The sequence below is a fragment of the Alnus glutinosa genome, chromosome 4, assembly GCF_958979055.1.
Source record: "Alnus glutinosa chromosome 4, dhAlnGlut1.1, whole genome shotgun sequence".
NCBI lineage: Eukaryota > Viridiplantae > Streptophyta > Magnoliopsida > Fagales > Betulaceae > Alnus > Alnus glutinosa.
Window position 1 is genome coordinate 2,187,671 of NC_084889.1, and position 27,823 is coordinate 2,215,493.

At 37.4% G+C, this 27,823-nt stretch overlaps 4 protein-coding genes across 7 annotated transcripts; 2 read left to right on the plus strand and 2 right to left on the minus strand.

Annotated features, from left to right (window-relative positions):
* The first annotated feature begins 208 nt into the window (after positions 1 to 208).
* LOC133865704 (two-component response regulator ORR9-like) lies at positions 209 to 3,896 on the plus strand. Of its 3 annotated transcripts, none has more exons than XM_062302142.1 (6): positions 223 to 732; positions 835 to 885; positions 969 to 1,078; positions 2,529 to 2,606; positions 3,254 to 3,321; positions 3,424 to 3,896. In XM_062302142.1, the coding sequence occupies exons 1-6, from the start codon at positions 597 to 599 to the stop codon at positions 3,674 to 3,676; spliced, it is 696 nt and encodes a 231-aa protein (XP_062158126.1). In that variant the 5' UTR covers positions 223 to 596; the 3' UTR covers positions 3,677 to 3,896. The 3 variants fall into 3 exon arrangements, with proteins under 3 accessions (XP_062158127.1, XP_062158126.1, XP_062158128.1); XM_062302144.1 differs by having other exon boundaries at positions 3,396 to 3,532; XM_062302143.1 differs by lacking the exon at positions 835 to 885 and having other exon boundaries at positions 209 to 732.
* Positions 3,897 to 4,450: 554 nt separating this feature from the next.
* On the minus strand, positions 4,451 to 9,959 carry LOC133865703 (protein disulfide-isomerase-like). The gene is made up of 11 exons (XM_062302140.1): positions 9,649 to 9,959; positions 8,913 to 8,943; positions 8,501 to 8,788; positions 8,229 to 8,417; positions 8,001 to 8,126; positions 7,181 to 7,318; positions 6,982 to 7,101; positions 6,760 to 6,877; positions 6,263 to 6,375; positions 5,556 to 5,761; positions 4,451 to 4,787 (listed from the first exon to the last, which is right to left on the minus strand). Exons 1-10 carry the CDS (start codon positions 9,828 to 9,830, stop codon positions 5,561 to 5,563), a joined length of 1,506 nt encoding a protein of 501 aa, XP_062158124.1. The 5' UTR covers positions 9,831 to 9,959; the 3' UTR covers positions 4,451 to 4,787; positions 5,556 to 5,560.
* Positions 9,960 to 17,182: 7,223 nt separating this feature from the next.
* LOC133865613 (uncharacterized) lies at positions 17,183 to 19,514 on the plus strand. Its single transcript, XM_062302030.1, has 3 exons — positions 17,183 to 17,678; positions 18,097 to 18,522; positions 18,718 to 19,514. Exons 1-3 carry the CDS (start codon positions 17,183 to 17,185, stop codon positions 19,512 to 19,514), a joined length of 1,719 nt encoding a protein of 572 aa, XP_062158014.1.
* A 264-nt stretch (positions 19,515 to 19,778) lies between these two features.
* LOC133866615 (nitrate regulatory gene2 protein-like) lies at positions 19,779 to 27,771 on the minus strand. Of its 2 annotated transcripts, XM_062303197.1 has the most exons (5): positions 27,443 to 27,771; positions 25,767 to 27,237; positions 24,575 to 24,789; positions 21,732 to 21,955; positions 19,779 to 21,115 (listed from the first exon to the last, which is right to left on the minus strand). In XM_062303197.1, the coding sequence occupies exons 2-5, from the start codon at positions 27,172 to 27,174 to the stop codon at positions 20,320 to 20,322; spliced, it is 2,643 nt and encodes an 880-aa protein (XP_062159181.1). In that variant the 5' UTR covers positions 27,175 to 27,237; positions 27,443 to 27,771; the 3' UTR covers positions 19,779 to 20,319. The 2 variants fall into 2 exon arrangements, with proteins under 2 accessions (XP_062159181.1, XP_062159179.1); XM_062303195.1 differs by having other exon boundaries at positions 25,767 to 27,771.
* Positions 27,772 to 27,823: the final 52 nt, after the last annotated feature.

Here is a 27,823-nt window from a genome sequence, read left to right on the forward strand (position 1 = left end):
GTCACATCCTAGCTCCCTAAACAAAAGTAGTAGGCTGATGCCATGGGCCATGGCCGGCCGTAGTTGGAACAAAGTTTTTCAACCCCGGCCAACATGCATGCAAAGCCAATGTGAATATAAAAATCAGAGAAGAAAAAGATCAAGCTAGAGATCAAAATTAATAATAATAGTTTAATTAGTTAACTGCCTTTATTATCAAAGTCTCTCTAATCCAACCCAAAATCAACCCCTTTCTATTCTCATCATGACCAAATGGGTACACACAGATATCCAGATTTTCCTTAGCAATCAAACAAAATCCAGACAAAGAAAAAAAGAAGAGAGAGAGAGAGAAAGAGATGAGTGGTGGTTGTACCAACGCGGTGTAGAGAATCTATAGAGAGATCTAGCATGAAAAGCACACATGGGCACGCGCGCACAGACATGTTGTATCTTGCAAAGAACTCTTGCACCTACTTATTATTAAACCTACGAAACAATCAACAAACACACACCAATCTCATTTCCCCTTGCAGAATATCTAATCCAAAAGAAATAGCTAGCCGATCGATCACTTTCTTTCTTTCGATCAAGTCCCATTATTTATTTCCAAATTAATGGAGGTACGTTCAGGTGTTAACGTTGCAGACACCCAACAAAGCCAAAAACAGCATTTTCATGTTCTTGCAGTAGATGATAGTCTCACTGAGAGGAAGATCTTGGAGAGGCTCCTCAGAGAATCTTCATGCAAAGGTATCTATATATATACATACATATATCATGACTATCTACAACCTTCATCAACTAGCACACTTTCTTCTTCTTCTTCTAATTTTACTCGAATTGTAATTCAAGGTTGCTTGTTGATTATTTGGGGTTTGAATTATGGAATAATTAAGAAAATAGGTACATATTCTATGTAATTCTCTATGATCTATTCGTCAATATTATTCCTGTAAATGTAATATATATATTGTTGTACGTTGCAGTGACTTGTGTGGATTCTGGGGATAAAGCTCTTGAATATCTGCGCCTGCTTGATGGCCAAGAGAGTGACTCTACAGCTTCATCGTCTTCCACCCAATCATCACAACAAGAGGTGAGATTTTCTCTGAATTTCGTAAATATCTTAGGGCCCTAAGCCTCCCATGAAATATTTTTTAACATATTAAGAAAATTTCGTTCTATATATCGTTGGTTTTTTTTTTTTTTTTTAACAAAAGCTGTCATGATTTCAGAAAAGAGTTCCTATATTTTTATACCATCAAGGAGATTATTAAAGGGAATTAAAGTTAATATATGAAGACGAATTTTTCAGATGGAACACCTTTAACGGCTGGTAAAAATGCAATTGAACCATCTCTCAGCATGCCTGGTTTTACTGCTAATATATAGCGAAAACCAGAAGAGTATTAAACATGATCGAGGTTTACTGTAGAAATGTGATAAAAGTTTTTTGATTTATCTCTATATATATCGTTAAAGGAGTTAGGGTACCGGGAAAAAGCAATGTATTTGTTAATCCCTCGATCCCTTCAATCGGGCATATTCTTTAATGTATCTTCGGATTATTGGCCTATCAAAATGCCAGATGAATGTTAAGATTTCAACTCAGAAATGCCATTGCATCTTTTTTTATATATAGGACAGAAATTTTCTACATACAAATCAGTTTGTAAACATGTATTCCTTACAACCCACATATAAGATTGACATGTATTCCTTAACATGTGAAAAACACATGTTTTAATAGCATGTGTTTCTCACATGTTTAAAGAAAACATGTCAATCTTATATGTGGGTTGTATGAAATTTCCTACAAATTGGTTTATAGGAAATTTATGTCTATATATATATATGTATATATGTTATGAAGAGCCTACTCTAAGCAAACAATGAAACTCTTTTTGTACTTCATCTTAACAAGGTTTTTCGCTGTTAAATTACCGGTTAAAATGAAAGGGGAATGATGGAAATGAAGTTTTAGCAATCTAAAAACTTTACGCTGATAAAAAAATAGGTGATTTACTTATTTGATAATGCTACATACTTAATTCTCATCTCACTAGATTGACGTAACAGTACATATCAATATTTAGATCCGCTTCTATTAAGAAATGAAAAAATTCAAAGACCGATGAGTACTGCCACATTATCCCAGCAAAACAAGAGTGAAATGAGAGTTGAATGTTTAGAATTACTTTTAATTAGTATTCTAAAAACTTTCCCATGCTCAAGTTTTTCCCACTCTCTATTTTAGATTCTTAAACTTCCACATAATTTTGGCCATTCTTGTTATTGTTCGTCTTTTTCTTTCCCTTTATTTTTCTATTTTTAACTATTATGATTAAGATTGGTACTAGGGTTTCTGCAACTTCATTTAAAAACTGATGTGTGTAGCAGTCCATAATTAATGAAATAATTAAACAAAAAAGTTGGCTTATCAATTTTTCTTAATTATTGACACATTAGGTTGTAAATGACTTTACCCTATAATTTTGTACATAATAACATATAATATTTTTTTAATAATGTCTGAACAAATGCAGGAGTTGAAAGTACACTTGATCATGACGGACTACTCAATGCCCGGAATGAACGGCTATGATTTACTGAAGAGAGTCAAGGTTAACCACCATCACCACTCTCCGTGATTAATGATTACTTCTGTTAAACTAATATAGTAATATATATTACATGCATGCTTCATAATAGTTTGTAAACATTTGACAAAGTTAGCGACAAGACTAAAGGATGCAGATATGTATGAAGAAAATGGTGCATGTTACAATTTAAAGGAAATATCCATCTCTAAAAACAATCAAAGAAAGCTTAGAGACAAGGATATACACTGTTCAAAGAAAAAAAATACTTGTTGCTACAACTTTTATTACAAATTTCTTATTAAATCAAGTGTCGGTCCATATTTTAAAGAAATGAGTATGACGTAGATTGTCGCGTAGCAATTCACGTTTTAGTGGTTGCCGTGTTGGCTGTCCCGTCAATTTTTAAGAAAATTATAGTAAAAGCTGCAATATCTTTAAATATTTCACTTCAAAATGTAATATTTTACTATTTAATTTGAATTAAACAGTAGAAGTTTGAGTGGAAGCCGCACTTCTTAAGAATTTGGTGGTTTTGCTGTTGATATTTGAATTAGTCCCTTCCAGTTGGCATTTTGAAAGCACAAAATAAGGTTATTATTGAAAGTCTTGCCTTTTATTTTCCTTCCCTAGCTTAGTGGCTAAGCAAAAGTCTTGGCTTACACATGTAGGGATCTTCTTGGAAAGACATACCGGTAGTGGTCATGTCATCAGAGAATGTACCCTCTAGGATAAGAAAGTAAGTTTCTCTCACGATGTTCTTCCTTCATTTATTACTTATTTTTCAAGAATAAAGGCTTCAGCTTTGACCAGATGCGGAAATCTATGTTTGAGTCTACAGGTGTTTAGAAGAAGGGGCAGAGGAGTTCCTTCTGAAGCCTCTTCAGTTGACAGACGTAAACAAGCTTCAGCCTCACCTCTTGAAATCTCTGGTCCATTCTAATAAAGACATAAGCAGTTGCACCGACAATGACAATGACAACATTATCGATATCACCATGATCAACAACAACAAGGTTATAAGCAAAAGGAGAGCAGTGTCTCCAGAGCCATTGGAGACGATAACTAAAATGAAGGGATTAGCTGTCGTATAAGTAAGAATTAGATACACTTAGGCGCACATAACATTAAGCAATATCTCTAGAGCTTTCAGAGACAAGATCTAACATTAAGAGATTAGCCGTGGTATATAAGTTGTGTTGGAGACCGGTGTGGGTGCATATAAGATTTAAGGAATATATTTAGTTTTGTTGGCAGAATTCTCATGATGTCCTACGGTTGGCAGTTCATATATAAGAGGTGGTTCTAGTGGAATTCTATGATTCTTTTAAATGAAGAAAAAATTAACTGAACGTTGATCTTTCAAAAGATGAAAAACAATCGGAAAAACTTTTCTCGTAGAGATGATATAAACATTAGCTCAAATTAGGGATGGCAATTTCATCGGCTCACACTTAATCATATAGAATACAAATTTTAGCTCTAATTAGGGATGGCAATTTCATCGGCTCACGCTTAATACGATCCACTTTCCCTCTACAAGGAAATGGAGTATGAATGTAGTGCTGTATTAAAAATACCATTATGTCTCTTTCAAATCCAGTTACAGCCCTCAACATAGTCTAGCTGAAAGTAAGTTCGTTTCGAAGTTAATCTCTTTCTGAACGAAAAAATAAAAAGTTCAATTCTACGGAAGCTGGTAATTAAAAAGCCTAGGTTTTTAATTACTGTTTTAGTATGTGGTCAGATTTTAAGTCCTAGATTTTGTTTTGTGATAAATCACCAACTGGGCAGAAGTTTTATGCGCGTACCACCACATATCATATCATGCATAATTTAGAGCAGCAACTCCAACACATACATGAAACTGGGCCAAAAAAAAGATGCGCATCTCTTTTGCTTCGTTAAAGAAACAATTTGATACCTGATTCTCTGAACTTAAATTATCCTTTCTAATTTAACTTAACTGAAATCACAAAACTGTTACAACAATGTAAACTATGCTACGCCACAGCTACAAATATATCAAACGGTTCCTCCCATTTTATTCATGGAAACAGAATTTGAGAGTTAAGAAAACAGAGGACTGGAAAGGAAGGGAGATCGGGCTACTGTTCCAAGTTGTAAGAGCCATTGAACACATGCGACCAGATGCATACAAAACTGTGTAAGTCTGTAACCTCTAGAGTGAAAAGGGTGTCCATCCTGCACAAGAGAAAACATCAATAAGTTTTCAACATTCTAGAGGGGCTACCAGAAGAGTCTGCAAGTATTTAACTCATTTACGTCTAAAATATTGGAAGGCCATATATGTACACTTCTATTGCTACAGCCCAACTATCTGCCCATTCATCAAAATAGACCTAGTAATTCTTCATTTTTCTTGGGACAAAGGAGAATAATAAATATTAAGAATAAATAAATAATAAAGGGAAAGGGAAAGAAAAACGTCATGCTACGCACAATATCAGAACTAATTGCTTTTTTACTTGCTGACAGGATCAGATATTACATGAGGTTGAATAGAAAAGCATTCAAAGTCACATAGGCTGTATCAGTCACAATTAATAGTTTTTCTAAACAAATGGCATTGGAAAGAATATCACCGATGAGCACGGGGTGGTCTTGGGGCCCCGGTGTTTTGTGGGTGGTCGGCCACACATAGAATTGATTCATTACTTTTTTTGTTTTTTTTTATTTATTTATTTGGTTTTGAATTAAAAAAAAATAAAAATTTGTAAGTATTTTGGAAAAAAAAAAAATACACAATGTATTCCTTCATAAATAACATTCCTCCCATTTTTATGTGAGACCAAACAAAGAAACGGCAATTTCATAGAAAGTTATTCCATTCAAGAGGTCTATTCTACATAACAAAATATGCTTAAGAGTGTCGGTATCATGCTAGACCAAGCTAATACTTTACAACTACTTAAAAATTATAGAAAAAAGTTAACAGCCAGTCATATTTACCTCCTTTAGAGCTCATCTTTTGGTGTCTCTTGTGGTGTCTCTTGTGGGGTAGTTATATCCCGATTCTTTTCAATGAAATTTATCATGTCTTCCTTGGTCCTGTCGCCATCATACTCCAACAGCTTTCCACTTGCTGACCTGAAGTACATAGTTGGGTAACCTTTGACATCGAATGTATCACTTGGGATATCATTTGCAGTTGCATCCTAGAAAGAGAGGAAAAATATGAACATATTTTACAATATCAAAGATAAAATACCCACGTTCAAAAAAGAAAGCGAGTATGAACGCAATAACACATGACAGCAGATATTCATAGGAAAGAGATCAGGTAGAGTCTCATCTATACAACTCTGATAAACAGAAAATATTGATGTAAAGACGAAAGGACAAATGTATATTTGTTCTTCAAACTATTTTTGCTAAAACTGACTACTTCGAATTATTCGTTCTTAACAATTTTGAAATATAATAAAAATCTAACAATAATATAGTGTTCTGTAGATCTATTATAGATATAGATGAAGTCAGTTCACAATGTAAAATGATAATAAGCATGCCACAAAATTCTGTACAAATTTTTTTTATTAGCAAGTTCCCTACCACCCGGTGAGACAGCAACTTCAAAACAAAATGGTAAGCAGTAACTCATAATTGAAATAAATATACAAAATTCTTCCTAGAGTTAACAAGATAATAGATCTTACAAGCTTTGCAATTATAACATCAGCGTCACTTTCATATGAGACAGCAACTTCATCAAGGATTGGAGCTAATTTTTTGCAGTGTCCACACCAAGGTGCGTAAAACTCTAGGAGAACTGTAAATTGAAACATCATGCAATTCGATAAGAACAAGAATAAAACATATAAAGCATTAGATAAGGCACTGAACACCCTACAAACTTGGGTATTTAAATAAAACTCACACTCCTGCTTAGGATTTTACAGTTACTTCACCCTACAAACTTGTTTTTTGAGGGAGAAGCCAATCAGCCAAAAACCGATGGCAGAAGCTGTTGGATACTCAAGACATCTATATTTATGTGTTGTTTTCTCAATCAATTATTTCCATTAGGTAATGATTCAATGCTACAGGAAATAAATAGAATTATACCTTAAAATGTAGAGTGAGAATGCTTAGCCATGCCAGTCATTGAAAAAGCATACCAGACAGAGTCTAACTGAAGTTTGATTGTACTCACCATTCTTTCCAGAGTTGAAAACAATGTCCTGGAGGCTGTTAGCAACAACAACTTTCACAGGCTCGTTGTTAGCTTCAGGAATAGGTTCAGACTTCTTATGTTGTGGGACATTGCCATCCTGCAATTGTTTCCTTCAATCAAAATGGACTCCAAAGCTATATGATCATAAAAACGCTGCTTACAGGACTAGTGCAGTAAATAACAGAAGAAGAAAAAAATCACCTTGTATTCCTTGACCCAAGGTGCAATTTGATCAGCCTCCAAGTTTGCTTTCAAATATTTTTGTCCATCAACCTTCTGGACGATGATTACAGGCACTTGCTCTTCTTTAAGTCCAAAATACTACAAAACATTCACCATGTCAAAGAAACATATAGAGGAAAGAAGCAAAAGTGGAGTGGCAGACGGAAAAGATTCTAACCTGGAAGGCACCTTGACTAGCTTCCAGATCTCCAATCAGAAAACTTATCCCTTCTCCTTTATATTGCTCAGCAACTTCACGATATTTAGATTTGAAAGAATCAGCAACTTCACTGCTGAAGTTCAGGAACAACATAGCCTACCAATTTCAAAATATACAATTAGAAGATGATCAAGATAAAGCTTATCCCAATGAAATAATAACTAAGCATGAATCAGAAGAGCTCCAAACTAGGAATTGAGAATGGGAAATGTCAGTATGCACTATTTTGAAGCTTCCTAATTACAGTCTCTTTCTTATGCTTTCTTCATAATTCTACTAATCCTATAGGACAGGACCTCTCACCACTATATGTTTCATATGTCAAATATATATCTGGCTTCATTCCTTCTCTCAACCAACTAACCAAAAGGAAAAGGACAGACAACCAACAATTTCATGTGAACTCATTGAAGAATTAACAAAAGATTAAATACAGCCTAAGCCATTAATCCCTATCTATACCTAGAGGATCAAAGGTATGCAACAGTTTTGAGCAAAAAAAATGTAGGACCTTTTTTAAACCATTTTTTAGGTAGCACTTATAAACACATCCACAATAGAAAATGATGGAAATTATTGAGAAATTTAACTAAGTACACAGCCTAAGCCATTAATCCCTATCTATACCTAGAGGATCAAAGGTATGCAACAGTTTTGAGCAAAAAAAATGTAGGAACTTTTTAAAACCATTTTTTAGGTAGTACTTATAAACACATCCACAGTAGAATATGATGGAAATTATTGAGAAATTTAACTAAGTACACAATCAATTCATTACCTTCGCATTCTTATTGTTAAAGAATTTAACAACATGAGGATGATTGCTCGGATCATTATTAAAGATAGTCACAATAGGAACACTACGTTCTTGAACAAACTTCTCTAAAGCATCCACATGGAAATCCTGCATGGATGTCAGAATAAATTAGAAACAAAACTCTGCATCTAATACATGAAATAAATCAAAAGAATCTGTTGTGATGATACTTATAAAAATAAATGATACCTGGAAATCAACAAAAAGTTCGTCAAATGACTTGAGCAGCCTAACTATAGGACCAGTCACCGATGATTCCCCGCGCGGAAGGAGTTTGGCATCCAAAGTATGGCCAAATTCATAGTCTGAACGCAATTTCTCAGCAAGAGCCGTGAAGTTCACAAACTCCTCGCCAGAGAATGCTGGAAATACACCAACCTGCGTGGAGAGAGAGTATATTTTTACTATTTGACCTTTACAGAAAATAAAGAAACAGAAAACGAACAGGATTGAGCACATACAATGACTATCTTCTGGTCATCAATAAGACTACTAGCATCTTCCACGGATTTTATTTCAGCAGATGCAGGACCACTTTGTTTCTTCAGATAAGCAACAATACCATCTGCCTCACGTGGACCTTTGTACTCCGAAGAAATCTTTCCTCCATTTCTAAAAATCTTGAGGGTGGGGAAACCACTAATCTCAAATTCTGTAGCAATTTCTTTATTTCCCTCTTCATTAGCATCAACTTTTGCTAGAACAATTGGAGGGTCATTCTGGCTCAATATAGATGCAGCTTTCTCGTACTACAAATGAAAGAAAGTTATTAACGTAGTTAGGTAACTGAACAAATACAAGTTTCTACAGAGCAAATATCCAATGTGTAGGGCAAAATCCTAATCAAATACTTGAGCTTAGAAATCTTATTACCTCTGGAGCAAGCTTCTTACAATGGCCACACCTAGAAGAAAACGAAAAAAAAAAAAAATTCAAAACGTTTACTATAAAAATAAAGAAAAAGAAAATGTATCCAATCATTATGCACATGCAACAAACTCATAAGTTGGAAGCATGGTATGTAAATTACTATATATAAATAGTGACATCTTTGCTAGATCTAGTTATTTGGAAACTCAATCATGCAATATTCGCAACTATGCAAACATAAAACAAATTTACTGACGATGGTAATTAGATGTCCAAAATTCACTGAAATCTTTGAGACAAAATAATAAAAAAAAAAAAACAAAAAACAAAAAAAAGAGTACTGTAAAAGTGCACATTCTTCAAAATTCAAATTTAAAAAGCAAAAAATAGAAACACAAATACGGTAAAACATGAATAAAAAAAATTGTAACTAGATTTGTTTTTCAGCTTTGGATCAAATGTAAAGAGAATTTTCTACGTTAATTCACAAGAGTGAGAATAAGAGAGATCCACACACTGCATGCAGGATAAGAAATCAAATCAAGTTTGAATTTTCTCACAAACAACAGTTAAATTCGAACCGTAAAAGCAAATTAGAAATACTATTTTCAACAATCTAGATCAACAACAAAAAGAAAGCAAAACGACGCCTACAGACACAATTTGCTAGCACAGATCGGTCAAAGTCAACACAATCAACGGTGAGAGAAGAGCGATAAGGATCGGGTGGTTATAATACCATGGGGCGTAGAACTCGACGACGATGAAGTCGTGCTTGCTGACAGTGTCTGAGAAGTTCGAGTGGTCCAAGGTGAGCACGAACTCCTTCGATTCCGAATCCTCGGCACCGATCTTTGTCAGAGACGACGCGAAAAGACACACAGCGAACACCACGAAGCAAATCGAAACCCTAGACGCCATTCTCGCAATTCAGTCTCTGTGTTTGTGGTTTTTTGGTTCTGTGTTTGCGAGTTTGGGGGCTTTTTATGCTGTTTTAGAGTAGAGAGAGAACGAGATATGGCTTGCGAACACGTGAGCGGCCTCTGGGATCTGGATTTTTTTCCTTCTTCGTAACTCGCTGGAATTTCGGTGACGAATGTACTCGCTACACATATGGTATACCTGACGACGTGGCGGAATTCCATTGGCTTCGTCTCGTCACACGTATGCTAGTTTGGAAAGTGTTGACAGTATGTCAGTATATATGAATTTCAATGTGAGAGATTTTCATCACTTCGGGAAGTTTAGACTGGGTATTGTACTGCGGAGGAGTAAAACAATTGTGTATGCTTACTAATAAAATTGTGCCACGTGGAGGTAATTTTTTTTTTAAGAAAAAATAAATCTTTCGTTAATCAAAAGAATGGTACATAACAAATTACCATATAAGTGTATACAAGACACCACCAACTACGTGTGTACCCCACTTGAGCCACAAGACTCAGACCATTACAGACAGAAATACTATAAATAAGACCTAGTCAAACAGAATAATGCCTCTACGTACGTCTGGTAGCTTTGTTCTGCGTTTGGTTTTTTTTTCCTAAAATATATCTACAAAATTATTTACACTTCGTTTGTTAAATATTTATTGAAATTGTTACCATTATTTTTTTTGTTTTCGGAAACTTTCCGAAACAGTTCGTAAAATGTCTTTTTAATGGAAAAACAATTGAAAACGATTTTCTGTTTTTATTATTGAAAATAGTTTTAAGAAAAAAAAAACAAAAAAAATCGATTTGTCAAATGATCTCTTATCGGTTTTGTGTATTTAAAACAAGAATATTAACCAATAACTCAAATCACTCATAATTATTTTTACTTTTATGTCAAAAATAAAATACTATTTTAGAAAATAAAATAAAAAACTCCAAAATATATTAATAAACATATATTTCATTTTCCATATTAGATTTTACATACTAATAACGTTATGTTGTTACGGCACTAAATTTCTTTTTAAAATAATAGGATAAAATATACACTATTAAATGCAATAAAATAAGATCTTGACCGATAAAATCTTTTATATTTTAATAAATCAAAATTTTAACTGTGAAATAATGTTTTTCTATTTTACTTTTTCACATATTAGTTTAATATTTACTATTTTAGTTATGGTGAACTGGACGAATAGAGATGTGTTTGGTATCATTTTGTTATATATCTCTTATACATGAGTAATTTTAAAAGTCTCTCATGTGTCACTTTTATATCCTTCAATAATGATCATTCACAAACCTAATGGTAATTTTAAATACTACTTCATTTTTTTAGGGACACAAGAATAACACAAGAGTGACTTCTGGCATTATACATAAGAAATGCTAGACATCCAAACACTTTTTTTCTATAATTTGGTACTAACTTGATGTATCACAATCTCATGAGATCTATCTTTTGGAGAAATATGTCAGAATCTCATAGGATTGTGACACATCATGTTGGAACTAAATTCTGGAAAAAAAAAAAAAAAAAAAGTGTTGGAATGTCAAGCATTTCTCATAATACATAGATGGACAAGAGATGTGCAAAAGAATGAAATCAAACGTTTTTAGGAGGAATATCACCACGTGCATTGATGAGCTAGATTACCAACATGTGCATACTGAGCTGTATCATTTTGTTTATCAGGGACGAAGGAGGGGGCTGGTATAGGCCATGCCCCCCTCCCAATTCTTAAGAACAAAAAAAGTAAAACAAAAAAAATTAACTTATTGGCCTATAGCAATAAAAGTTTTTGGCCATTGGCTCCTACCCCTAATAGTTTCTGGCTCTGTCCCTAATGTTATTGTTAGTTTGATTTTATGTTATTTAGTTATCTTAGCTTTCCTTATATAAATAAAAACACTTTGTATCAATTGAGTGTATCAAATGATAGAAAGCTCATTTTCTCTTCCGCATACTTTGTTTTCCAATATGGTATCAGACTGGGGCAGAGGCACCTTAGAGGGTGGGGTCCATGCCCCCCTCTCCCCCCCAAAAAAAAAAACAAAAAAAAACCTTTAAAAAATATTATTTTTTGGGTTAACCATATGATGGCCTTGGAAAAAATGAAATCCAAGCACTAAAAAAATTATACTACTGGTAAAAACTAGATTATGTAATAGAATAGAATGAGTTTGTAGCATAGTATTTGCTAGTTTATATTGAGAAATAAATTGCTAAAGATTTTACTACAGAGATGATAAATGATAATGGATGAATTTTATTCCATGAATGACAGTCGTTGACCACAATTCGAAGGGGATGCGAAGTTCTTTTTTGGATATTTTTTTTTTTTTTTTGTACATGTCTATAGCAAAACTTGAACACTTTTGTATTCGGAATAAAAGTTAGTTTTAAAGATGATTTTATAGACATGTAACTTTTGTATACAGTTATAACTTATGACTTGTATAAAGTTAAGTTTAAGATTTATCTATTTTTATTTTCCTGGCTTCGCCACTAATATCAAAGCTCATATGATTTCCTTTCTATTCTTTCTATCTCTCGTGGCTTCTTCTTCTTCCATGGATCTTTATCTTCCTCGTCTACAAATTTCATTGCAGATTGTTCCAACGCATTCTACCTACACCACAGTGATAGTCGGAGATCTACTCTTGTATCTCAACCGCTCGTTGGAGACAACTACCACACATAGTAGGTCGATGAAAATGGATTTGGACAAAAAACAAAGTTTTCATTGACGGAACTCTATCAAAACCAAATATCTCATCAACCGAAAGTCCTGCATGGACTTCAATCCGGGCGGAGAACTTTCATGATATTCCAAGGTTTACTTCGCCACTTTTCTTTTGGGGTTATTTACAAGTGAATACTCAAATTTTTGTTTTATTAAAAAAAAAAATCATATTGTTACTTTTTTATTATTTTAGTTCCGCCACCTAAAGATGAATTTATGTGATGTAGGACGGAATTTACCCATATTTTCGGTGAAAATAAAAAATAAGAAAAATGTTATAAATAATATTAGAGCAGCGTCGTTTGATTAGAAATTTATTTATTCTCAGACAACGAAAGTACAAAAGAAAAGATTTGATCGTCAAGTAGGAATTTTTTTTTAATTTTTTTTATTCTTATTTACAATTAAGACTTTAATTCATTTCTTTACTAGGACTAGATTTGCTTTATTTATTTTATTTCCTTATTAGGATTATGTTTACTTTCACTACTAAAAATATGTTTATTTTCTCTACAAATATTTTATTTCCTTACCAAAATTAAGTTTACTTTCACTACTAAGACTTTAATTCCTTTTTTTACTAGGATTATATTTGTTTTATTTATTTTATTACCTTACTAGTATTATGTTCACTTCCAATTTTTTTTTAAAATAAAAAATAAAAAATAAAAAATTATGTTTACTTTCACTACTAGGAATATGTTTCCTTTCTTTACAAATATTTTATTTTCTTACTAGGATTAAGTTTACTTTATGTATAAGTATTTTTTTACTATTTATAGATGAGTTTACAATATAATAATAAAAAAACCCTTGAATTATTAATTAAAGTTGAGAATTTCTTAACACTTCACGGAGTTTATTGTTTCTTTAATCCTACACGCTCGTTTTATCTTTTTGACATAAATTGTTGTACTTGTACCAAGTCTTCTCCTACATCATTATGACTCTGCCACTGTTGGTCACGTAAAAGTCTCCCTTCTCTCTACGTTTTCCTCTTGGAAGTCTAGAGGTGAAGTTGTTTTTCTCTAGTTCTTTTAAGGCTGAGAGTTTTTTGCCTGTCCTTGATTCCTTGGGAGTTTTTTGTTTATCACTTTTCTCTTTTTTCTGGTTTCTTTCTCTTCCATCTGTGGTGATTTTTCTAATTTTGTATGGAAGAAGACCTTTTCTCTATGTGGGGGAATTTTTCCCTTCTAGATGACGAAAAGGAAGGGGTGTCATTGGATGTTGATGATTTGAACCCTTTGGTGCATAGGGGTAAATCATGTTTGGTGGGTAAGCTGTTGGTGGATCGCATTGTCCCGAAGGAGTTTTTTAAGGCTCCTCTTATTCGTGCCTGGAAACCTACGGGATCTGTTTCTTTCCGCGTCCTAGGCGATAATATGTTTGTAGCAGATTTCGAACATGATTGGGATAAAGCTCGGATTTTGGAGGGGCGGCCGTGGTTGTTTGACGGAAACCTAGTGTCTCTTGCGGACTACGATGGGATTACTCCTCCATCGCAGATGGATTTTGAAAAAGCTACATTCTAGGTGAGGATGTATAATCTCTCACTTGCATGCATGGGGAAGGAAGTTGGGCACAAAATCGGTGCTTCGGTGGGAAAGGTGGTAGATGTTGATATTATAGACAATGAGGTGGGATGGGATGAATATCTAAGGGTGAAAATTCTTCTTGATCTCTCAAAGCCTCTTGCTCGAGGTCGGAAACTTCATCTACTAGGCAAGTCAGTTTGGATCCCGTTTAAATATGAGAAAATTCCAAAATTTTGCTTCAGTTGTGGGGTTGTCCGTCATGGGCCAAAGGGTTGCACTCAGTATGTTCCTCATCGGAATCCTAGCGCTCAGGGAGAAAACCCTTATGGACCTTGGTTGCGGGTGAGTTTCTATAGTCGAAAGTTTGGTTACGGAAAAGAGAAAAATGGTGGGGTACCGGAAGGGATGAACGCAGCGAATCCGGTCGTCGGTGAGTTATCTCCACTCCGACACAAGTTTTGGGGTAGGTCTGGTGTTCCGTTAAGAGCTACCGGCGGCGGGGATTCTGTTGATACAAACCCTAGCTCTGTGAGGGAGGAGGAGATGATTCCATCTATGGAAACTGGGGAGTCGTTAAGGAAAGAAGCTGGTAAGGGGGATACGTTACGCGAGAATAATTCTGAAACGTGCATATCCCCAGTTATGGATATCCGGGATTCACGTGAATTCTCAATTGGGAAAGATTTGTCTCCAAGTCAGCCAGATGTGGGACACGTCCTAGAAGATTCGAGCGAAGGTGTTTCGGGTAAGTTACAAACAAAGTTCGTGGGTAGTTGGGACTCGAATCTGGGCCGGATGTAGTGGCAAAAAGTGGACGTTGGGAAGAATGAGATTCAATTAGAAAGGGATCCTTTCTCTTTCTCTTTTTTTCCACGTGTCGTTGAAAAAGTGACTGATAGTGTGGGGATGTGTAATAAGTCTAATCCTGAGCGTCCACAGCCTATCCCCCACTTGGAGCAAGCTGTTCAACACTTTGAGGTGGGGGAAAAAAGTCCAGTTGCTCCGGCTATTTCTGATCAAATTCGTCAAGGCCCTTCTTCAAATCTGAAGTGGAAGAAACGTGCGAGAAAAGGTCCAGCTAATCCTAAGTCTCCACAACAGGAGGTGCAGGCGGGAGGTAAAAGACAGCTTGTCTCTGGAGACGCGGTGCAGGATGTTGTTTGTTCAAAGAAGTTCAGGAGTGATGGTGGTTCTGAAATTCCCGTTCAAAATGAGAAGGCGGTGGCTGTGGTTCAACCCCGCCCATCCCCATGAAAATCCTAAGTTGGAACTGCCGGGGGCTTGGGAACCCCCAGGCAGTGAGATCCCTTTGCCGCCTGGTAAAGGATAAGAAGCCTACTTTGGTTTTCCTCATGGAAACCAAAGTGTCACGAAGAAAAGCTGGGTTTCTACCACAGAAGCTTGGTTTTGAAAACATGTTCGTTGTTGACAGTCAGGGGAAAAGTGGAGGCCTTATTCTTCTAAGGAATTCGGTATCTTCAGTGGAAATTCAAAATTTTAGTTGTAGACACATAAATACTATAATAAAACTCCGCTCAGGGGCAACTTCTTGGAAGTTTTCTGGTTTCTATGGACATCCTGATGCCTCAAAAAGAATGCAAGCCTGGTCGCTCCTCCAGCATCTGAGTAATTTGGATCCGGTGCCTTGGCTCTGTTCAGGAGACTTCAATGAGATTACGTCTATGGGTGAAAAGTCAAGCTCCTCAATACGACCTCGTAGACAAATGGACGACTTCAAACGAGTCTTGGATGACTGCCAATTGGGGGATTTGGGTTTTTGTGGCCCTAAATTTACTTGGAGTAATGGGAGATCGGGGGAAGATATTACTCGGGAGAGGTTGGATAGAGCCTTAGCTAATCACCAGTGGTGTCAACTGTTCAATGTTGTGGATGTAGAAGTTTTGTACCGTTGTAGCTCAGATTACCATCCCCTGTTAATTAGCTTCTCTAATTCTACGGATATCCAATGGAGAAAGCGTCGATCTTTCCACTATGAGGCGAGCTGGGCTAAAAACAAGGGAAGTATGGAAGCTATCAAAAATGTGTGGAGGCCTCGGGGGAATAGGGGTTCTGTATGGTCAAATGTGAGGCACAACCTCAGTAGCTGTCGACGTGTTCTGCAGCAATGGGTCAAGAATGATTGTAATAAAGGGGAACTAGCTGTGCAGGAGAAATCCAAAGAATTATTGGCTATCCAATTGTAGGAGGAGAATTATGATCCGGCGAAAGAAAAAGAGCTCAGGGTGGCCTTACAAGGTCTTCTGGAGCAGGAGGAGGTGAAGTGGAAACAACGGGCTAAGGAAACTTGGCTCAAGTTCAGTGATAGGAATACAAAATACTACCATGTCTGTGCAAATCAAAAGCATAAAAGAAGTCAGATTGAACAAATAATAGATAAGGATGGACGTACCTGTTCCACTTAGCAGAAGGTTGAGAAGGCTTTTATTTCTTACTTTGAAGACTTTTTTAAAGCGGGTGATAACTTAGCAGTGGATGAAAGCATTGGGGCTGTGGAAAAGAAAGTTACCCCAGCTATGAATCAAAGGCTTCTTGCTGCCTTTACCCAGGATGATATCAATACAGCTCTAAATCAGATGGCAGCTCTCAAGGCTCCTGGCCCAGATGGTTTCTCAGTATGCTTCTTCCAGCAGAATTGGACCACGGTTCATTGGGAGGTCAGTAATGCTATTCTTCATTTCTTCCAATCTGGGGAGTTAGATGCTTTTATAAATTCCACAAACATTGCCCTTGTTCCAAAAAAACATCTCCCATTCATGTAACAGACTTCAGGCCCATTAGTCTATGCAATGTTATCTATAAACTTATTTCTAAAATTTTAGCTAATCGCCTTAAGGAAGTTTTACCAGATATTATTTCCCCTGCCCAGAGTGCGTTTATTCCTGGAAGGTTGACAACTGATAATATCTTAGCTGCGTATGAGACTTTTGCACTCTATGTAAACTAAGATGTGGAGTAAAGTGGGTTTTATGGGTATCAAACTTGACATGAGTAAGGCCTATGACCGGGTAGAATGAAAGTTCTTAGAGGCTGTAATGAGGAAGCTTGGCTTTGAGGATAGATGGATAAATCTGGTTATGTCTTGTTTGCGGTCAGTGACTTACTCGATGGTGATCAATGGCAATCCGGTTGGGCATATTCGTCCTACTAGGGGAATTAGACAGGGGGATCCTATATCCCCCTACCTATTTCTCCTCTGTGCAGAAGCTTTAAGTGGCCTGTTATCTAAGGCAGTGCATTCAGGAACTATCACAGGGATCCCAACTTCTCCCAAGGGTCCTCGAATTAGTCACCTTTTCTTTGCGGATGATAGTTTGCTTTTCTGTAGAGCAAATTCAGTGGAATGGAGGAGGTTAATCAGAATTTTGGGGGTTTATGAGGTTGGCTCGGGTCAAAAGCTAAATCTGGACAAAACTTCTGTTTTCTTTAGTCGTAATACCAGCCAAGAAAAAAGGCAAGAAATCCTTAAGCTGTCTGGACTATCTGAGGCTCTTCGCTTTGATACCTATCTAGGGCTCCCATCTCTTATAGGTAAATCCAAAATTCCAAGCCTTCAATAACATTAAGGAGAGAATTTGGAATAAGTTAACAAATTGGAAGGTAAAATTTCTTTCCCAAGCTGGAAAAGAAATCTTGATTAAAGCCGTGGTACAAGCGATTCCTACATATTGTATGAGTGTGTTTTTGCTCCCTGTTACCTTATGTAAGGATCTAAATAGTATGATGCAATCTTTTTTGTGGGGACATATGTAAAAAGAGTCAAAAATACATTGGATGAGTTGGGAAAAATTGGGGAGATCAAAATCTACAGGGGGTCTTGGTTTCAGAGATCTGCTCATGTTTAATAAGGCCCTTCTAGCAAAACAAGGATGGCGTTTTATTCAAAATCCGTGCTCTCTAACAGCCCAAATTTTCCAAGCTAAATACTTTCCAAAGTCCTCTTTCTTAGAGTCTTCACTTGGGAATAAACCTAGCTTTGTTTGGAGAAGTATTTTTGCATCAAAAGACTTGCTCAAGCAAGGGCTGGTGTGGAGGGTTGGTGATGGAAAAAGTATTCAGATTTGGCAGGATCGGTGGTTACCTACCCCTATATCCTATTCGGTACAATCCCCACAACGTATCATTGGAGCTGATTCTCGGGTTGAGGCTTTAATTGATCCTGAGGTGTGTGCTTGGAGGGTATCTTTAATCCAGGAGATTTTTAATGCAGAAGAGGCAAAAGTGATTGTTAATATTCCTTTGAGCCCTACCCTTCCTCCCGATAAGCTTATATGGAATGGGACCTTAGATGGAATCTTCTCGGTGAGGAGTGCTTATCATATGGGAATGGAGTTCCAGGCACACGGTCAAGGTAGCACATCTTCTGCTGAGAAAGGTCAGCAAATTTGGAAGGCAATTTGGAACCTTAAGGTGCAAAATCTTGCGAAAATCTTTTTATGGAAAGCTTGCCACAACCTCTTACCTACTAAGGTTAATTTATGTCGTCGGAAATTAGTTGAAGATAATCTTTGTCCTTGTTGTACTAGGGAAGCCGAATAAGTTATTCATGCTCTTTGGTGCTGTCCTGCAGCCCAAGATGTGTGGGGAGGGGGGCCTATTGTTTTCCATAAATGCAAGACTGAAGGTGGAAGTTTCAATCTGTTAATGGATGTATGCTTAAATCGACTAAGCAAGGAAGACTTGGAATTAATGGCAGTTATTTGTAGACGGATTTGGCTTAGAAGAAATAAGATGGTTTTTGACCAAATTTTTACTCCCCTCGGTGTTGTATATGAGGAGGCTGTTAGATCCCTTGAAGATTTCAGATTATGTAATTCCATTGAGGGACATGAAAGTACTCATAGAGGGGGAGTTGCAGCCCCAGTTCTTGTTGCTTGTTGGCAAGCTCCTCCATGTAGTAAGATTAAAATTAATTGGGATGCATCTCTCAATAAGGGCATGGATATCATTGGGATTGGAGTGGTAGTTCGGGACAGTTCCGGAAATTTTCTAGGTGGCCGTTGCATTTCAAAACAGTTGAGAGTGGATCCGCTTATGGCTGAAGCTATGGCTGCTATGGAGGTTGTTATTTTTAGTAGGGAGGCAGGTTTTTTTGATGCTATTTTTGAAGGGGACTCCTTGCAAGTTGTTAAAGTCATCAATGCTAGTTCTCCAAATTTATCCAAGATTGGTCATTTTATAGAGAGTATACAATCTGAATTGCGTTATTATAGGAGTGCTTCTTTTGTCCATGTTTCTAGGGAGTTTAATAGTGTTGCTCATGCTCTTGGAAAAGAAGCTTCTTGTAGTTTGAGGGATTCAGTTTGGTTAGAAGAAGTCCCAAATTTTATTGCTGTTGTTGTACTTAGGGAACAATTGCGTCCCTAGATCCTCTTTTGGGGGTCAATTTTTTCGTTATCAATGAAATGAAGTCTCTGTTCCAAAAAAAAAAAGACTCCGCCACTGTCCACGATGGTGTCCCAAATATGAATAAAAGAAATCTCCCCAAAGAACAATGAGGGCCAGGTAATCATATAGGTCATTCAAAATGATATTTGTATTCATTAGTAGATGGATCATTAGATACTTCGATCTAGTAAACCTAGTTAACATCCTCCTACACATTCCGAAAACAATCAATACAGCTACGGATAACCAATCAACCAATAAATAAATCTCTGTACAAAATTCCTACCTACCTATTTTAGGGGTTACGCAGAACCAAATCTCAAAATAAACAAGTGATCAACATTTTAAGGGCCCCCAAGGATCCACAGCACAAACGCATTTTCTACCAACAATTGTATTCCTGCACATTTCCGGAAGAGCAATGCAGTGCCAATCAATTATTGATTTTTCTTTTTTCTTTTTTTAACAATCTTTAACAAGAAATGATCCGATGATTGATTTGCACGGTTACGTCAGCAAAATCAGATAATGATGGAATAAAACTGTGGTTTATAGCATTACTCTTCCACAACCCCCTCTTTTCAGCATGTTGTCAAAGTTGCCTACTATGCCTAGAATTCACTGCTGTAATTCCCTGCTTTTTTTTTTGTGTACCATCTGACGATCTAACCAATTCTAAATGTGCATGATTTCCAGGCAACCACCATGCATAAACAGGTGGGTCTCACTCCCATAAAGGCCAAATTGGTGTGGTTGAAGCCAATATATTAAAGTTCAAATTCCCTCAAGAGCCTCCAGCGTTTTGAAGTCTGACCTGCTCGTGAGCTTTCAAAGCCTCCGAAGTGAACTTCTCCAAAGCCTGGAAAATTGGAACCAAACCTGTTTGTATTCTATTTGAAGCTGCATCATGAACCAGTCTATCAGTTTCCTTATGCTTGGCTCGCTCTTCATATAATTTCTTACTTATTGAATCCAAATCCACTTTCAAATCATCCAGCGGTGAAACTCCGCTTTCAGAAGGAACCTTTGACATAACTGTTTTATCTGACGATCCATCATGGTCAAGCTCCATCCTCCCCGTCTCCATACGTAAGGTTCTAAGCTGTTTCTCAAAATCTTTAGAGAGCAATTCTGCTTTTATCCTTTGACGTTTTTCATCATCTTGCCGTTCCCATAACTGGTGTAAGCTCAAAGCAAATTCATGCAAGGCATTTCCCACCCTTCTTTCTGAAATTCTTACCATTGCCTGGTACCAGTCATTGCAAATAATGAAAATTGGAGGAGCTCCAATCCGACCTGGGGAGAAAGGCGCAGGTCCATCAGCAGTTTCTTCTTGTTCTTGGTCAAGGCACCTTAAAAGCCACCCATTTAAGGACTCAACATAAGATTTCTGGGCGTTAATCCAATTGTTAAACCGGGAGCACCAATTCAGAAGCTCCATTTCAAGTTCAAGAGTAGCTTTCAAACCTGAATCTCTTTGGAAGCCAGTATTCACTTTAAAAGAGCGAGCTTTGCTCTCCATGATAGCCTGGAACTGTTTCTGGTGGCACTTAAGCATGGACTTCCACATTCTTATCAACCTGCAGATAAAAAGTTTATTCGTCATATCAAATCAAAGCATCCAAAAAGATTAAACACTTGCAGAAAACAATAACACAGTTTACTAATCAAAAAACAAAAAAAAAAAAACCTAAAAAAAAAAACAACAAATAGTATCTTCGATTCAATTGCTTGCTCCCACAAACTAATGGATATGCTTTCCATCTTCACTAAAAAGTTCCACCTTTTAACAAGGGGGCATGTAAAGGATTTGCAAGTTTTTTGCATATCATCACCAGCAATAAGTCTTTAATAGTCAGCAATTAAAACCCAAAAGGGTCCGGCAGTGGAAGCAAACCAACGATTTCCCAGCTGGTGAAAGGAAAATACATATTCAAATGAGATCTCAGTATGATAATCACTATATAACCCCTTTTAACAGGAGTTACCAAACGGGGCCCTATATTCTCTAGATAAAAGAGGGGAAGAAATAGAGGAAAAAACATAAAAGAAAAGACGAGCGAGATGACAGGGCCCAAACACATTGGAATGCCCTCCACAACTTTTCCATTAGAATTCTGCACCCATGCAAAGAGCACTAACCAAGCAGAAAAATGATAGCCATTAACTAGACCAAGAAGCAAAGCAATACGATACCCATGAATCAATTGAGTGAGTTGGGGCTGCAGTTCTTCATCCCTCAACTTATTTATCCTGCTTGAGATAGCATCAACAGCTCTTATACAAACATTGATTTTTGTCAGTGACTTTCTTATAGAAGCCCGAGTAGCATCAATCTTATTGGACTCAGCTCCTCGGTCATCTAGAATTTTCAGTTTCTTGCACTTTTTTTCATAACTGACCCGTAGCCTTTCTTCATCCTAGAATCAGAGCAAACACTTTAGCATAACAAGAAATTTTTTACAGAACAGGAATAATATTTAAGTACTTTGATCCATAATGGAACAATTTTAAAACTAAAGAATCACTGAAGCTGACAAATGCATTTAAATTTATTTTTATGTTATCTTCAGATCTGCATTAGATGCTACACAGTTATAAACCAGCGAGAAAACATCACTTGAACACAAACATGTCAAATGAGTACCTAAAAACCACATTAAGTTATAAGAGATAGTGCAGGGATTCTTATGAGTCATACATCCAAAAGTTTATATAAAAAGAACACAAATTCTAAAAACAAACTACGCCAAGCAATACTCCCTCTGGCCCATAATGAGGGACTCAGTTGCCAAATGTACAAAAATGAATGAAATCCTAACATCCCAAACTTTTAATTCAGCATTCTAAATCTGTCCTTTAAAGTAATCAACAAACGGATTAAGGCAAATACATTCTTTTACAATAAAGGGTGTTGTGGGCAAGTGATGCTTTGGTTTTTGCAAAGGGCCAATTGGCCATAACTGTGGGACAAGATAAAATGCAAATTGAGCCACTCACCAATGACAAAGAGGATGCATACTTACATTCAGATTTATTCTAGAATCAAATTTCAAACACAATAGTATAAAGGAAGATTGGAGAAATTGAATATGAACAGCAGTAATTAAGATGATGATCCCTAAGTTGTCAAAACACAGGACAAGACAGTTGAACTTGAGGAAGCTTCATAACATTTCTAGCCAGACTGTTTTGCAGCTTTCTCTGCTAAATATCAAAGGCTTGACAATAGGTTTATGGGTTAACAGCACTGATTGGTAATAACTCTCAACAGTATTATACATGCATTCTGGTTCTCATTTGGCAGCAAATTTGTTGAAGTAGTCAAATCGAACAATTTCAGATAGTTTGTTTACCTAAGAAAGGAGAGTTCAAGTGACAAAAACAATTAAAGAAAAAACAGTAAACATCAAATATAGAGACACTTCATTCAAGATAAGTGCAGAGCAGAATCCAAATTCTGGAAAGAATGGAGCGGCATTTAGCTGTGTAGAAGAAACTGTAATTTTCAAAGGGTGGTAGGCTCACACTTACTAAGAGTACTTTATCTAGCCCATCAACTTACTTTTCATAAGTCTTCACTATCCTTACTGATATTGGAAACAGATTGGAGAAGATGCAGCATATTCTTTTTGGGGCCAGGGAATGAATTTAAACTTTGTCCAGTTTAATAAAACCCAATATGCTCTTCTTTAAACAATGGGGTTTGGTGTGAAAAAATTAAACACTTGGAAATGGTTTGGGAGAGGAGACAATATATGGAGACAGTTTGTTGGTAAGAAGTACGGGGAAGCCTAGCCAGCGGATTACAGCGTTGGTGAGAAGTACTCATGGGTGCAGCTATTGAAGAAGTACTAGGGATAGGCAGGGAGAGGTTTGCAGGTTGCATCAGTTTCATGGTCGGGGATGGTAGAAAAGTGCGCTTTTGGCATGAAGTATGGTTCAAGGATTATGCTTTGAGAAAGAGTTTCCCAGATTTCTATTAATTGCAGAGGACAAATACTTCTGTCACTTGTATTTGGGAACTAAGTATGATGGGGGAACTCGTGCATTTGTCAATTTTAAAATCAATATAATTAACCATAACTACAAAATAAGTATATAATATAGCCCCAAAAAAAGGGCTTGGGAACAGGTAGTTTGAGCGGTTTTGTGTGTGTGCATATTTCTGAGTTAGATGAAGAGAACAAACAAATCACAACCCATAAAAACTGATGAATTGCAGTTAGGAAACGTTTGAATGATAAATTTCAGCATTGTAGGTTGATGCAATAAGAGGTTGCTAATGAACCTATGGTAATGATCATCAGGTGATCAGCATCAACACGGAGACAGCAGAGACAACTGTCTTGGAAGACAGACATCAAGGTATAAGAGATATTTGTATGGAATACAATTTCCTAGTAAAGAATTTATTGTTTGAGGGGATTGTCTTCGTTGCATGGCAGCTTAAAAATAGTAGGCATAGAGCATTGAAAAACTCAGGAATTGCTCAAGAAACTAGAACATCACAAATGCCCTTACAATGAGTGTAACAAGAATCAAGAATTATTTTATATCAAAGAACAAACTAAAACAACAACATGCTGGCTTAAACTAACAGCTGTTGTGAAAGGGTATTCTTTTAGATAGTCAAGAATTATTATTCATACATGGCTCTCAAAGTATTGGTGTGTGTGTGTGTGTGTTTTTCCCCCTTTTTGCACATGAACTTCGAATTCCTTCTACAAGCACTATTAGTATGCATCTATAAAGGAATAAAACCCTATCTCAAAAGCTACATAAACACCATCATGTCCTCAGCAAAATTGCATATAAAGAGAAGAGCGTTGGAGGACAAAAAAAAAATAGGAATCTGAAATAACCACATTCAAACAACTAGCACTCACAATGTCCCCAAAAAAGCAAACTCCGTTATAGACTTTTAATATACGAAGCCTTAGTCAATTTTGATTATACAACTCAAATCTGGATATACTTCTGTGCACAAAATTTAAAATAAAACAACAAACATAGACGCATGTTTGATGCACCCATACCTTAACTTCCTTATATAGCTTCTTCTCCCATGCATAAAGCTTATCTAAGGTTGAGGAAAGGTTTCCGGCCTTCATGTTGAAGCCCTTACCAGATTCCCTATAGTATGCTTTTGCCATTTTCATAGTCCTAGAAGACAATTTTACTGACAGCCTCGACGGAGGGTGTGAAGAAAACCTGGAAGGTGCAACCAGATACCGGATCCTGGAAAAGATCACTGCATAAAGACACACAAGTTTCAGCAAAGTCCTAAATGATTTTCATATGGAGCTAAAAATTAGAATTGATCAGAGAAGAGAACTCAAAATATAAATGTGACAAGTGTTAGCCTGCTAAAACCATGAATCAAATAAATGGTACTGATGCTCAGCAATACTTAATAGTCGCATCACAGTCATGCTTATGATTCAACTTATGTTAAAACGTGAATTCTGGTGCTTTCATCTTCCTGCATCTTATAAATGAGAGTACTCTTGATGAAACCATTACTGCTACTATACCAGAAATTTAATTAAAAATGAGATGCGCCAAATATAAAGCAACTACTCCATGCAAGTAGGTTAGAAAGGCATTACAAACATTCTAGAGCTATCTAGCAAACATGTGGAATTTTCTTTTCCTTTTTTTTTCTTTTATTCTTTTATTCTTTCCTCTCTTTTTTTTTTTTTTTCTTTTTTGTAAAAATTTCTTATTTCATTGTCTGCTCAAGATAATGAGGCCTTTTCTTTGAACTTCTTAGATGATCTTGTTGATGTCAGCCCATAAGGTGCAGAGCGAAGAAAGTTTTTCAAACCTCCTCAGATTTGTGGTCACTTGAATACATCTTGATCTGCTTATATCAAGAGAAAGCATCCCATGTCCAGCAGAACATCGATGTCAACAATGTAATTTATTTCAGTCGAACCCTTCTATTATTAAGTATGGCTGGTACCATTTCCATGTGTTTCAGTTCTTCCAAACAAGAGAGGGTTGATGCTTTTCAATTCATGGTATTAATTCCACTTCCTACGCCCAGTATGCTCTTTACGATTCACTTGCCATGTATTTAGCTATTGAGCGTCAACGTTTAGGTTTTGATGAGATACCAAATATTGTAAAGTAAATGTAACCACACACAAAACTATGGAGCAACTAGAAAAAATAATGAACAAATAAATGATAAGCTACTAAGACAAGCAATAGTCAAAATCCAACCTTTGAATGATGTGCCTCTAGGCTGATAAGGCAACTTGCCCACCTCAAGCAACAGGGCAACCTCTTTCCCATAACCAGAGGCAACCTCAAATTCATCCCTGATTTCCATCACAACCTCCTGAAGGTCCCTCTTACCATGGTGGGCCGACAATGTGGTCAAGCCACTCGGCTTGGACGATCTGACATCCATTGGAGATGCCTCGTCGACCCCAAAACTCACCCCTTTCTTCCTCGAGGACCCTTCTTCGGACACGATTGTGTCAGGGCTGCTCTTAATCTCCTTTCCTTGACCAGAGTTCGAGTGCGAGCTAACACTACCACTCAATGGTATTGTGCTTGAACTTCCTGAACCATGTAATGGCACAGCTCTTTTTTTTGACAAGTCATGTAATGGCACAGCTCTTGATGTTCCCTCACCAATATTACTGTTATTATCCTCATTCACATTCACAGCCTCCTTCAACTTCTTCTCCTTCTGAACCTCCTTCACCACTACCTCTTGCTCCGTTTCATCTTCCAAATCAGGAATCCCCTCTCTCTCCCTCACCTCCTTCGAATCCGGACTACTCGTGGTCGACCCGAGTTGGTGTGACGGGTAAAACCCCGGGTAATACCCAGCACTATCGACCGTATCAAACACGTTGAGGAAATCCCAGGTGGACACCCTCGGCGGCGAGGGCGGAGGAGGGGGCGTACTCGGCCGCCGATCAATCTGGGAATCAGTTAGCGGCGAACCCATCGGAGGGAAACCGAAGAAACCACCGTACCCAGGCGGATAGCCCTGATACCCGTACGAAGAATCAGACCATTGCCCGTTTGCCCCCGCATATCTCTCCGGGTCCTCCTGCACCACCGTCTGTATCGGCGTTCCGGAGCTTTTCATGTAATATGCGTACGAATTCACTTCAGGTGGACCCCAATTCGTCGGAGGTGGACCCCAATTAGTAGGTGGAGGATAAGCATAAGAAGAAGAATGTCCCTGTTCTTCGGGGCTACTGTGGATGTGAATGTGACCCGACTCGGAGTCCAATTCGGAGTCGGAGTCGGACGACAAATGCAAGTGTGAATCCGCAATGTCCTTCTCCTCCTCCTCTTGAGTCGGCGAGACCAAATGCGAAAGCGAAATCGAAGTTGTAGACGACGAGTCGTTAATGTTCGGTCTCTTCTTAGTCTTTTTTCCTTTATCGGAGGGCAGGGTGAGCACCGGAGAACTGGGCGACGAGATCACGAACTCCTCGTCGATGAAGCGGCGGAGCGAGTCGCCGATGTTGGCGAGGGACTGGAAGTAGGACACGTGGGCAGCGGCGAGAGCGTAGCGGTGATCCGACGCCGCTTTGATGAGCTCCTTCCGCTCCCTGCAAAGCACCACCAGAGGGAGGTCGTCAACCTTAGAGCCCCCGCAGCCCATAGCAAGCAAACCCAAGCCAAAAGCGCGGCTTGATAATGCGAGTCATAGTCACAGCGTCCAGACCTGCCCGCACAACAAACGCTGGCTTAGCATTGTGAATCAGAGTCGCTGGATCCAAGTGCGTGTTTGTGCGTGTGAATTGAAATATATAAACCCTAGCAGAGCACATAGACAGATACACGCACTACATACGTGGTATGTGAGTACGCGTAATTGACATTGGTGCATGAGAGTGAGGGAGAGAGGGGGGGAAGCAGGGGAATCTGACCGTTGAGATCGATGGTGCTGAATCAGAACCGTCCATGCGAAGGAATCCGAAGACCAAACCGTTTTGAATTTGACGAATCTGAGACAGAGAGCGAGAGCGAGAGAGAGAGAGAGAGAGAGAGATGGGTTTTGTAAGTTTTTTGTTTATAGTAGTATTAAAAAATAGGCATGGAGATTTGTGATGTTGGGGTTTGTCCCCTCTATCTCCCTATCTCTCTCTTTCACTTGGTTTCAGAGTTTCAGAGAAGCCAAAGAATCAGAAGTAGGAAGAAGAAGAAGGCTCGTGGAACCCGCCACTGCGTAACGCACCTTGTCACTGTTTACCCTTTTCGGACTCTCTCTCACTTCTTTCCCTCTCCTTTGATTTTCTCTGGGGTTTTAA

Excerpts from the sequence above, each read along its gene's own strand:
- LOC133865704 (XM_062302142.1), top strand. The coding sequence starts at position 597 with ATGGAGGTACGTTCAGGTGTTAACGTTGCAGACACCCAACAAAGCCAA. Across the intron at positions 1,079-2,528 it reads CCCAATCATCACAACAAGAG|GAGTTGAAAGTACACTTGAT; the intron begins GTGAGATTTTCT and ends GAACAAATGCAG. Across the intron at positions 2,607-3,253 it reads ATTTACTGAAGAGAGTCAAG|GGATCTTCTTGGAAAGACAT; the intron begins GTTAACCACCAT and ends TTACACATGTAG.
- LOC133865703 (XM_062302140.1), bottom strand. The coding sequence starts at position 9,830 with ATGGCGTCTAGGGTTTCGATTTGCTTCGTGGTGTTCGCTGTGTGTCTT. Across the intron at positions 8,418-8,500 it reads ATGACCAGAAGATAGTCATT|GTTGGTGTATTTCCAGCATT; the intron begins GTATGTGCTCAA and ends CTCTCCACGCAG. Across the intron at positions 6,878-6,981 it reads CTTGGGTCAAGGAATACAAG|GATGGCAATGTCCCACAACA; the intron begins GTGATTTTTTTC and ends AAACAATTGCAG.
- LOC133865613 (XM_062302030.1), top strand. The coding sequence starts at position 17,183 with ATGAGGAAGCTTGGCTTTGAGGATAGATGGATAAATCTGGTTATGTCT. Across the intron at positions 17,679-18,096 it reads AGGGCTCCCATCTCTTATAG|AGTCTTCACTTGGGAATAAA; the intron begins GTAAATCCAAAA and ends CCTCTTTCTTAG. Across the intron at positions 18,523-18,717 it reads CACATCTTCTGCTGAGAAAG|CCCAAGATGTGTGGGGAGGG; the intron begins GTCAGCAAATTT and ends GCTGTCCTGCAG.
- LOC133866615 (XM_062303197.1), bottom strand. The coding sequence starts at position 27,174 with ATGGGCTGCGGGGGCTCTAAGGTTGACGACCTCCCTCTGGTGGTGCTT. Across the intron at positions 24,790-25,766 it reads TAGAGGCACATCATTCAAAG|TGATCTTTTCCAGGATCCGG; the intron begins GTTGGATTTTGA and ends GTCTTTATGCAG. Across the intron at positions 21,116-21,731 it reads CTCACTCAATTGATTCATGG|GTTGATAAGAATGTGGAAGT; the intron begins GTATCGTATTGC and ends TTTTATCTGCAG.